The sequence below is a fragment of the Chrysemys picta genome, chromosome 15 (assembly GCF_011386835.1).
Source record: "Chrysemys picta bellii isolate R12L10 chromosome 15, ASM1138683v2, whole genome shotgun sequence".
NCBI lineage: Eukaryota > Metazoa > Chordata > Testudines > Emydidae > Chrysemys > Chrysemys picta.
Genome location: NC_088805.1, coordinates 22,281,555 through 22,294,144, shown reverse-complemented (window position 1 = coordinate 22,294,144; position 12,590 = coordinate 22,281,555). Strand labels below are relative to the sequence as shown.

The 12,590-nt window shown below is 40.6% G+C and overlaps 1 protein-coding gene across 11 annotated transcripts in view; it reads right to left on the bottom strand.

The window, feature by feature from the left end:
* RIMBP2 (RIMS binding protein 2) overlaps window positions 1–8,513 on the bottom strand; it is a 359,348-nt gene extending 350,835 nt beyond the window's left edge. For all 11 annotated transcript variants that reach the window (XM_024101538.3, XM_024101539.3, XM_065568590.1 and 8 more), the window contains exon 1: window positions 8,343–8,513. In XM_024101538.3, coding sequence (XP_023957306.2) covers window positions 8,343–8,351 — 9 coding nt within the window. In that variant the 5' untranslated portion in view covers window positions 8,352–8,513. The remainder of the gene's footprint in view (window positions 1–8,342) is intronic.
* Window positions 8,514–12,590: the final 4,077 nt, after the last annotated feature.

The window sequence follows — 12,590 nt, the reverse complement described above, 5'->3', positions numbered from 1 at the left end:
CAGTCTGAGCTGAACGCTAATGAAGGATTGTGAAATCTTCAAAGAGGAAATTTACAGGAACAAGTGAACCATCAGGGGACACTCTTATTTACAAGCAAGGACAATGGACTTTTAGGGGGTATACGTACGGGATTCGAAGGCACACCCTTATTCCTTTAAGCTGTGAGGACAAGCTGCCAGCTGGCTTGATTTTACAAGAAGGGTTCTCAGTAGGGGCGTAGCTGGGAATGGAAATGTGGGTGGGCCTTGACTTTCGGGTGGACGGGCAATGACAGACTGTGCTACGTGCCCCAATGCCATGCCCTCCTCCTAGCCCAGGTGCCCCCAGACACAGGGCTTCACCTGCCAAGCTGGGCACATGCATGCCTCACCTTGGGCATTCACCACCAGCAGCTCTTTTGTCACCAGGCTCAGCTCTCCTCTCCTGGGGGGGAGCCATGATGCCTCCTCCTCACCAGCCGTGGCACTGTGCATTGTTGAACCCGGCAGAGACCCGGCGCAGCATCCCCGCTACCCACTTCCCCTCAGAGCAGCTGCTGGTGGGGGCCCGACCATTCCCCCTCCAGTGGAGAGGGGAGACACGGCGTCCACCCCTCGCTGGCACAAACAGCCCATACTGTATTCTGCGTGGGGGAAGGCCCAAGCCCCGCACATGGGGTGGTGCTTCCCGTAACCTCCTTTCCAATTTCAGTCCTCCCCCCACGTTAGTGACCTGATGGTACGGCCAGGTGGAGGGGGGGCGGGATGGCAGAACAGCTAGGGCACTAATATGTCTTTGCGGCGCTGTCCTTCACCGCTTCGTTGTGTGTGACTGCTGCGTGCCGGCATGTGCTCCTGCAGCCGGGCCGGCCCGAAAGGTCAGGGCAGCAGGGACCCTCTGGCCCGCAGCTCAGAAAATGGCAAGGCAGAGCTGCCAGAGAGTAGCTTTCTGAAGGGCGGGTGCATAGCTCCATCCTGGATTTTAGGTGCCCGAGTGAAGCCCCGGGCTGTTGTGGCAGCACGACATCTTTGCTCAGATTTGGGTGGGCCTGGCTGCTAAGTGGGCCGCAGCCCACCGAGACCCACCTGTGGCTACGCCCCTGACTCTCAGCCAAAGGGTTGAAAATACTGGCGAAAGAACACGTGGTAAGCAGTCTTGTGGAGATAGGATAACGTCTTTTTGGTTACGTGTAGTCTCTAGAAAGCATGTTATGATTTTGTTTAATATGTAACTGTTTCCAATATTCTCACTCTGTCACTTGAATCTGTTCTTTGATGATAAATTTATTCCTGTTTTCACTCACGCTCTCTTTTTAAGTGCTGTGTGTTCAGTTGAAGTGGCCCTGAGTAAAATTGTACTAGTTGGTGTGTACTATTCTTTTGGGATTAGCAGATCTAAAAGTGATGTGAGTTTTCAATTGAACAGGAGTGCAGCACTCCAGGGGGATTCTTGAAGGGATTCTTTATAAAGTATTGATAAAAATGGAACACAAAGAGCTATGAATCTCATCTACAGAAGCAATGTTTTGACAGTGGGAATAAATGTCAAGTTATATTAGCCAAGCTGAGCAACAAAGTAAACATCCACTGACTACAGTTCTTGGAGCACTTAGAAGACAGTGACAAACTATTCATTTTGGAAACTATCCACAACTGAATTTTAAATGCCACCAGAAGAGGATTCCATAGTCCAACGTGGTAGTGCCCTTTTATCACACTAGAATGTCTTTTTTCTTCAAATGATATTCAAGCCAAAATTCTGCTCCTGGATTTCCCATGACCTTTGGCCAAAAGATTTCACTGAGAGCCACAGACGTATCCGAGGGCAAAATTTAGTTCTAAATATTTTGGGATTCACAATCTAGACCATTTTTAACAAAATGGGATCACAATGGCACACCATTCGTGCCTTGAATCACACATTCCATCCTGCCCAACTAAACAAAGGGCAGCTACCAAGACCCCCAATGCTCTTCAGTGTAGCCATTACCTTCTTCTGTACATACACAACAAGATAGGGATCGCATAAGGGAGCCTGAATACAGTGGCCTAACCAGAAGGCAAGCATCAGACCAAGCAGAGAGAATTACTTTGGAGAAAACCATCATGCCTTGAAGCAAAGTGTTAAGTTGAGAAGCCTTGTCCACACAAGGAAAAATGAGTAAGTGTTTTTCTGCAACAGTGCATTTCCATCAATGCTGCCAACAGTGGAAACAAGTGGCAAGTGTTTTTATCACTGTGTCATGGCAAAATTTCCCTTCTGTGAGTAGTCAAATTCTTAACCTCCAGGATGGCTACAGAAAAATTTGATGATTCCAACATTAATAGGTTTCATTAACCAGAAAATCATACAACAACATATCACTCCTTTTTCGGTCTTGTTTTCATGATAAATCTGCTATTAAAAAGAAAAAACAACAACAACCACCATGGTACAGTCCCTCAGAAACATTTCTCAAATCCTGTCAAGAAACTGACCAAAAAAAATTTGACCTCATACAGAAGAGAAATAGAAATGCAAACGCAGTTCTGGGTCACAGAAATATAGAAAGTGTCACGCTTCTCAGATCCTGATTTTAAAGACAATAAAAAGACCACGTCCAATTTGTATGCAATCTAAATCAGAGCAATTTATTCCATTGTGCAGTTGCTAGGACCAGGTTTACAATTCAACAGCTGCTACTGCAGTGAGTAATAAGTTGGACAAGATGCCCTACTGCAATGGACTTTGCAAAGTTATTTTTAAATGTACTATTCCTGCAACATGTAAATCTCAAAACATTTTTTTTTTCAAGCTTTATCACTGAAATGCTTCATTCAGGCTTTTTCTGCCACTGTGATTTCATTTGAGGGATTACTGAAATCCTCTACTTAACACACCCACAACTGAATACAATATTTACAAAACATTTCCAGATTGACAGTCCTGAAACCTGAAATTCTTCTTTTATCCACAGAACAAGGACAGTGTGGACAACAGCAGAGAAAACGTCCCCACGCTACCCTGGTAATGCGTAGCGCTCTTAAAAAGGGACCATTGCTATTGGCTTCTTCCCTGCCAAGATGGGAAGTGGAGGCTAGGGCAATTTTGATGGCCGCTCTGGTGATGGTGATGTTATAATCTCTCCCCTAGGCATTGAGCCACCAGCCTATTTTTAAGAGCCCACAATAAATAGCAGTCAGATAGTAACAATTTTTGGTTATTATCAACTTGGATTGACTTTCATCTACAAACGATGAAAAGCTCCATAATTTTGTAAGCTTCTGAATAGCTCAGGAAACTAAGTGTATTTTTTTTTTTAAAAGAGGATGACAAATGATGAGTTGCCATATGATATGAAGCAACATTTTATATTTGACCAGAGCTGTTTAAACCAGTAGCACCCACCTATGTAATATATAGTGTGCCTAATAAACCTAAACACTTCCTGTTTACTAAAGAGTAAAATATAAGTCTGCTGTTCTTGACTTTCTCAGAATGCTTCACTGCAGTGTTTGTTGTTGTTGAGAAACACCTGCCACTTATGTTCTACCATCCTTTTAAAAAGTATCATGAAACCAAATCCCACAATCTTTACTCAAAATGAAGACTTCAGTGACCTTTCATGCTACTTCATGAAGCAACTTTCCTAGTCAACACAGAAATTAATTTGAAGCACTTTAGCGGGTTGATGCTTTTTGCTCTTGCCATGAACTTTCAAAAGTTTTGATAAAGTTTCTCACAAGTGGCCATTAAGGAAACTAAATAGTCATGGGGCAAAAGGTAAGGTTACAGCATGGATTAGAAACTGGCCCAAGCCAAAGACAGAAAAAACAAAATTTCTACCCAGTAAAAGGTTAACAGTGAAGAGCCACAACGTTTGTGTTAGAAGTGGGGATTGTTTTTATATATGAATCAATGAAAAGTTGAAAAGCGAGAGCAGTGAAAGGACAATATCTGCTGCTGACAAACTTACTTAGGTTGGCCAACACTCCATAGAGAAGGCTGTGAGGACAGGGATCTAACAAAACTAGGTGAATGGGCAGCAGAATGGTAGATGAAATACATTGCTGATAAATACAAGGTATTGCAGATCAGAAGGAATAATTTTAACTGCGCATACATATTGCTGGGTTCTAAATTAACTGTAGCCACTCAAAAAAAGACCTGATCATCATCATGGATGGATCCACATGTCCTGATAAATAAATAAATTTAAAAAAAAGACAAAATGTCAGTGTGCATAAAGAATAGGATAGAACAAATTGAAAATACTATGCTATATATCAATCAGTAGGATATAAAAACCTCTCATGCTTCTGGGCAAAAGCTAATCACTAACTGAAGAGGGTGAAAAAGAAATTTTTCCCAGGGATCAGTTTCCAAAACTCCAGGGTAATCAGTAAACTTGCACATTTTATACTGTCTTGGTGGTTCTTAGTTTTCCCTCTGATGATTCTGGTACTGGCCAATGGTGGACACAGAATTCTAGGCTAGATGGACCACTGGTCTAATCCATCATGGCACCATTCTACACTACAGTGAGTTACTATGAAAACAAGCTTTATTCTCTCTTTACATAGATGTATCCAAGATGCTACACTAAATTCCCTTAGAATGCACGGTGAGGCAAGTGTTGGCACATATGGCCCCTATGTAATTTCCAGTTCCCTTCCTCCACTAGTTTATTTCCACTGTTGACCACCTAATACATTATTGTGGTACTTCAGTATTTAATGTGCAGAGCTCAATTCTGTGAACCAAATAATTATTGTTTAAGAATATTCTAATGACTATGGTTTAAAACTAAATTTCCAATAATATTTCAGTTAGCCCAAGACATTTAGTTGATTCCTAACTTTCCATGGTGTTCCTGGTTTGTAGCCATCACTACTTGATGACCAAGATTAAGTGGATTGGGATAATTAACAATTCCTGGCTGTTTCTTTTGCTTTGAGCTAATCATAGAGAGGACGTGAGTGCTCTACTCTGTTAGGGCTCGATTTAGGCTTGCAGCAACAAAAAACTAAATCTCTGGCTAATCCTTACCGCCAGTTCAACAAAGAGGAGTGCGTGACAGTTTGACATTGAATCAGCAATTTATACTCTACTTGAATTCTTGGTTGCATCAATACAAGTCTGCCCTTCATTTTAAACTGTGCGATATACAATTCCTCTGAATATCATCAGCAAACATTGTGAATTTCACATAATAAGTAAGAGTTAATATTATATGGAGTAAACCCATAAATCCTGACTTAAAGCTCAAAATATAATGCCTAGGTATTGTCAACCCACAGGATTACCTAGGTGGTCAGTCAGACATCTTTCTTAGAATGAACGAACCAGCTCAAGTGCTACATTTCATTGCTTTTGTTGGTTTAAATCATCCCCTTTCTATTTGGACTTTCCTATATAAGGTTTTGTATAAGCATAATCTTCATTATCAAAATTCTGTCCAGTTTAGGGTGTGGGACTCTTTTACAGCTGAGTAAAGCAGTGGCCTGCATGGACATTAAAGTTTTCATGATTTTTTTGTAAAGATAAAGGGCTTGTGATCTTGTCCTTAGGCAAAACACACTTTCCTTTCCTCTTACCACCTCAGTTCTACAACAGCTGTCCACTTGACTGCTTCTTGACTGCTTCTTCTCACCATAGAAATAGGAATATCATAGCAATGAGGCACTTATGATTTGTGAAGCATTTTGGGACCCTTCAGGATTAAAGGAACTATATAAAGTTACATGGGGGGGTCATGAGCTGTCAGCCTCCACCCCAAACCCCACTTTGCCTCCAGCATTTATAATGCTGTTAAATATATTTAAGTGTTTTTAATTTATAAGGGGGCTTACACTCAGAGACTTGCTGTGAGAGAGGGGTCACTAGTACAAAAGTTTGAGAATCACTGATCTAATGCATTATTCGGCAGAAATTCTCAGGGATAGGTGTCTAAAAAGTAATATTGCAACACCCTGATAAAAAAGCTCTACACTGTAAAATACTGATTTAAGTGATTAGAGCAATCACCTAAAACTCTTCTGAAGAGGAACTATAGAGTGAAATAACATTTTTGCCAATCACCAAGTGAACGGGAGTAGTGGCAGAGGGAAGGGCTGTGACACTTCTGAATAGGGGACTAATTCAGCCCTAAGGACATGTCTACACTACAAGGACTACAGCAGCACAGCTGCAGCTATGGTGTAGACACTACAATGACAGAAGGGATTTTTCCATTGCTGTAGTAAATCCTCCCCCTGAAGAGGCAGTAGCTAGGTTGATGGACGAACTGTTCCACTGACCTAGCTGCATCTACAGTGGGCATAGGTCAACCTAACTAAGTCATGCAGGATGTGAAATTTTTCACAGCCCTACGTGACGTAGCTAGGTCAACCTACATTTTAGGTGTAGACCAGGCCCCAGTTACACTCATGTAACTGAATGATGGCTGGGAAGAGATGTAAGGTCCAGTGATTTAATCATGAGAACACCTGTCAGCTAGCCCAAGCATTGACACAAATTCCCTTTGTGGCCCTCAGCAAGTCTCTTTACCTCTCTACCTCAGCTCTACCCTTTGTAAAACGTGGATAACATTTTAATCACAATGGTGTTGTGAGGATTAGTGTTTATAAAGTGAGGCACTTTGAGGATGGAAGCTTGAGATTTTTCAAAAGCTATCAAAGTAATTTGGACCTCCAGTTCCCAGTAATTAATATTATTCAATGGGGTGGCAAGGTTCTATTAGCCAGATTCAAACATCGCATGCTGTGCGCATATCTGAATCTCACAAGCCTTTTTGGGATTGGACTAAAGCTGTTAAAGCATTCTCATTCAATCCTGAGGCGTGCTGTAAAGAATTGGGTTTATACATGTATTAAGTTTCCTTCCTCCAGCTGGAATAACCAGCAACATATAACTGCTTACTTTTCAAAACATTTTAAGAAACACTGTTACATGACAAAGTTCTACCAGTAGTTGAGCTGGGAAAACAGGAATTCTTACAAGTTCTTTGTTCCTTGACAATACCTGTTAAGATGCAATATAAATATTAATTACTTCACTAAGATTATCCTTTATAAAATTACATCACTTCCTTCTTGCGGGCCAAACTTAGGCAAAAAAAAAAAAATGAGGGTTTTCTTCTAATTAGAAACTGAGGGGGAAAGATGGTTCATTACTTAGAGCAATAGGTTGAGCCTTGGGAGAACTCGATTTAGTTCTCTGCTCTTCCACAGTTTTCTATGTGACCGTGCCCATGTCCCTTTGTGCCTTAGTTACTCAGCTGTAAAATAGGGATAATAGCACATCCCTGTTTCAGGGGTGTTGTCAGGATAAATACACTAAAGATTGTGAGGTGTTCAGATACTAGGGTAGTGGAGGCCAGAGGTAACTTGGATAGAATTACAAGTTAGGCGGAATGGTGCCATTGACTTCCAGAGTTGAAATACCATTCTTCAGACGGTGTAGTATCTTACTTCACAAGCCCCATTGACTTCATGGGGTAAGGTATTATTCAGCATGAGTAAGGAGATCACAATCTAGTCCACAGATAGTGAGCTAGAGCTTAAAAATAGGTTTTGTTCAACTTCAGAATTACACTTCTCCCTCGTGTTAAAAATATCAAAATCCAATTTTTAAAAGCTAGTGGTAGGTTCATTTTTCAGGGCAGTTTAAATTTCTAGCCTGAAATTTAGCCGTCAGAATAACCACCTTACACTTTTAGCTAACAAAATCTGGTCTATAATCAAGCAAGGCAACAGGTTCTCCTTGGGGTCAGATTCTGATTCTCAGAGGTTTTAGATGTGTCACATAACTGAATTCAATGGACATTCTGATATCATGCTAGTGTAACTCTATTGATGCAATATCCATCAATATAACATTAAGTGATTAGTGTAAAACCTGAGAGAGATCAGAATAAGGCCTTTGAACTAATCAGCTTTACACTTACTTTTGAGAGTTAAAGAAATTCAAGACATCATGTTTCAGGGTACACCCCTATTCTCTACACTGCGCTCCCTGTACTGGTTTGACATTGGGCAGTTCTCTGTTTAGATTTGTTTTTCTCAAGTTACAGTAGCTCCCAGGTGGTGACTATCAAACATTTCCTTGTCCTTCATCTTATGACTGAAACTGTATAGAAAAATAGCAACTGTACAATTTGTGTGTAAGTGATGAAAGGTTTTGTTCCTAACCTACAATGAAAAAAGTCTGAAATACATTTAGCTATTTGTAATTGGCAACCCATTCAACAGACACTTTATTATTACAGACATAATTCCCCTTATTCTCAGTGAATTAAATTAAACTGAACACAGCATTTAAAGGCAGTATGAAACACACTGAATAGAGTAAGTACCCATCTCAATAGTTTGACAATACTTACTATTTCCATTCTTTTTTCTTTTGGGGGGAAAAATAATCTATCGAAGAAGCACTTTTATTCTTGCACACCTGAGATTCTATTGTATATTCCTCAGATTATCTGGTCTTCAACCCAGATTGCTGTTTGCAGATTCAGATGCTGCATGTTTGATACCGTTACCCAAAATAGTCTGTGACTGGCACTATGTAACTGAAGAGCCAATCACTGTACATGACAAAAAAGTTTGAGTTGCTTCACAGGTGCAAAGACTGACCCACTGACCCGAGTAGGAGGAAGAGTGCCATGATTATTTTTAGAAAGACATACGAGTCACAAGAACACATCAGAGTACATTTGATATTAGTTAACTGTAGTTTGAAGAACGTCCAAAGTAAATGTGCTTCAATTCCCATTTTGTGCTTGTTTGTCAAAGGAACAATATCAATGATGGCACTTTAAGAATGATAAATTTCAAGTGGGAAACAAGTCTTCTTACTCCACACATCCCCATTCAGCCATTCTACCGTCACCACTGGCTGGATTTCCCCTTTATTTTATTGTGATTACATCCCCGAAAACACTGCAGTGCAGTACTAAAGGGATGCTTCATTGGAAAAGCTGTTGCCTTTAGATGAAAGACGTAATAGTTGCTGGTATCCATCCAGGAGGAAGTTTCAAGTCTCACCCCAAACGTGTTTCTGTCAGAGCGTAATACAATGTGTACAGGTACCTAATGTATTTTCCAAATAAAAACTACGGCATAAGACTTGTGTTCCAGTTAATGTTCTCTTACAAATTAGCCAGATTCAAACATCCCATGCTGTGAGCATATCTGAATCTCACAAGCCTTTTTGGGATTGGGATAAAGCTGTTAAAGCATTCTCATTCAATCCTGAGGCATGCTGTAAAGAATTCTAGGATAATGGTAATGTCCCAAACAAATATCTGATTGCAGACCATACAAAAGAACTTCCAAGCTTCAACCTAGTCTGAAAATAATGGTCTGAATTGAACCATTTTGGAACATTGCATGGCAGGTGCTGTCATCTCTTTCATCTTCCAGACGTGTAAGACAATGCATGTGACTGGATGCCAGTTGCAAATTAGGGACCATATTGTAAGTCAGTGCCAGATTCAGTCATTTGCGAGTGGCATCTCAGGTTTGAATCAAGCCATTTCCAAAGCCACCAGTGACTCACTAATCTGGACTTGGTTATTTGAATGTTGCTAGTCACCTCTCTTGCCATATGAAAGAAGTAAAGCGCGTAACTACTGCATTTGTTAGTACAGATGTTGCAACAACCAATATTCAAATTCAAGTACAACCTTACACTTAAATACATACTTACCTGAATAACATGATAAGAGTATTCTACTGACTTCCTTGGAACTATACACCTGAGTAAAGTTCCTCAAGTGTACATTTGCAGGATTGTGCATTTAAATATCTTGAATATGAAAGTGGCTATGCATTCTTTATTCCCACAGAGCAAAAAAAAGTTGCTGACTGTAACTTAACGTTAATGCCTAAAGATCTGGCTGTTCAAATTTTGTAACATAGGGCACAAAGTGAAGCAAAAGAGACTATTAATGTTGATTTTTAAAAGAATATAGTTCAAGTATTTTCCCTAGTCCATTTGTTTTAATTTCTTGTACTCTTCCACAGATGCACTGTAATGAGGAGCACCACAGAAATGCCTGTATGAACAATAAACAATTTTGAGTATCATGTTTGGTTTGGTAGCACAAACCTTTGAAGAAAAGCAAACATTACTCCCCAGCTCTGACATTTCTGCCAGTCACTCAACCCTTTTCAGTGAGATGACAGTTTAGCCTAACTGAACGCTAAGTTCAAAACCACTACTTTCATATACTATTTCTGACACCAAGGAGAAATAGCTTTAATGTAGACACAAGATTGTGCTATTAATCTTGTATTTTCATCTTGAGAGTGATTTCACAGAAAAGTGTATTTTAGCGCACATCAGAACCGCAAAGTGCCAATAAAGGCAGCACCCCCCTTTGAAGTGCACAGACTAAGGGAGAGGATGCCCCTGGTGCACATCTGAACTCAAAAGTACAGTGCATACAGTGGCTTCTCTGACAGTGTTCAGTAGCTGGCATAAATGAGACCTGGCTAAGCAGATATTTAGCCCTTTTGGCTGAGGGAAGAAGTAAGTTATCTTTTCTTTTTAAAGAAAATAATGTATTTCTCCTACCATTAAGGAAAACTTCTATGTATAACACTGTTAATGTCTGGTTTGAAAGTCACCACTAGTGGGCAGAAATACTCTGTCTTTAGCTACCAGCATTCTGTTCCGGTGCCAATACATTTCTGCATTCACACAGTAATAAATTCTTATGATTCAACTCCATTAATTGTATTACACACCAAACAGATTAAAACAACATTATTAAAAGTTGCAAAGTCAAGCATTCAAGAGTTAGGAAAAGCCAGAATTAAGGTTGCCTCTGCAACCTTAATTCAACCTGCTTGTACATATTCATTATTATGAACACAATCTTTAATTACATGCTTACATACTATTTTTTCCCCATAAGGCCCTGCCTCGTTCAGGATGGCTAGTGTTCACTTAATGAGAATTGTGTGCAATGGATGGCCCCAGGCCTCATTTACTGTACACTACTCAAATTCTACTCTGAAGATCATTTATTCATTTCATTATGGGCTTTTGTATAGCACTCAAATATTTATCAATCTTCTCAACACCCTGGCGAGATGAGAGGGTACCAAAATTAGTGCATATTTTGACCTTGATCTCTGTGCCCCAGTTCCTGTTTGTAAGCATAATGAAACTGTTCCTCTGAAGAACCTCACAGAAGAGAAGTATTTCAAGCCACAGAGTTTGCGCTTTTCTAACTAGGGAACTTGGCACCCACAACACCTGCTAGTTTAACAGCCCTAACTGATAGTGTGATTTATGGCCAGAGTGAGATACCTTTACTCATGTTGCATATAATAGTACCTTTGTCTGCTGGACAGCCCATGGAACTCAATGTGATGTTTTCATAGACTAAACATTGTTCAATCAGATTAAGTGCATCAGAATCTGACCCTCAGTGATCTGAAATGACAAAGGCTATCTGGAAGCCGAGCTACAGATCCCAGCAAGGTTGAATGTCATTCATCTAAGTTGCATCAAGTCCCTGACCCATGACTGGGCATCCGAGGTGCTATAGTAATACAAATAAATAAATTCCATGCAGTTAACAGGAGTCTTTCATCTGAGAGCAGAAGGCCCTGTCTGCTGTGCATACATAAAGATACTATAGCTCTACAAAAAGTCAGAAGGAATTTGCATGTTGTAGTGCTTAGCCAAAATTACCAACTGACAGCTCTGAGCTGCCCACTTGATCATTATGCAGTACTATTATAATCAGTCATCACTTCCTCAGCTTCCTCATCAATTGCATCAACTCGGACCTACATGGATTAAGCCTCTACTGTTGTCTTTATGTCCCTCCAGTCCATGTGACTCAGACTGATCAAAAAGTGTGCAAATTAGTGTTTGTGGATAGTTGCCCATTAAGAACTGGAGGAGAGGAACAATCAGTTTCATGCAGGTCACTGAACAGCCCTTGGAATGGATGGTAACACCTTCTGGTCACTGCTAAATTTAGTTTACAGAACCGCACCTATCCAAGTATGTACAATCGAATTTCTAAAAATGTATACAAAAAAAAAAAAAAAAATCAGACAAAACCTCCTATTCTACCAAGAGTGAACTTCAAAGTCTCTTAGGCTACATCTACACTGCAGGGGGGAGTCGATTTAAGATACGCAAATTCAGCTACGTGAATAGCGTAGCTGAATTCGACGTATTGCAGCCAACTTACCCCGCTGTGAGGACGGCAGCAAAATCGACCTCTGTGGCTTCCCGTCGACGGCGCTTACTCCCACCTCCGCTGGTGGAGTAAGAGCGTCGATTCAGGAATTGATTGTCGCGTCCCAACGGGACGCGATAAATCGATCCCCGAGAGGTCGATTTCTACCCGCCGATTCAGGCGGGTAGTGTAGACCCAGCCTTATTTGGGTTGAAGCAGTAGAAGCAGACACAAGATAACGTTAAACCTGCAGTGTTGAGGAGAAAGATTCCATGTATAATAATAGGCTGATACCAAACTGCAGAGCCCTTCAGGAACTCCCCCTCCTTCCTGTGAGTTTGTAGGAATTTCTAACTTCAGTTTACAGTAAACATTATAAGGAAATTGAAAAAACAAACCAAGCACCTGAACCTGCAATCACAG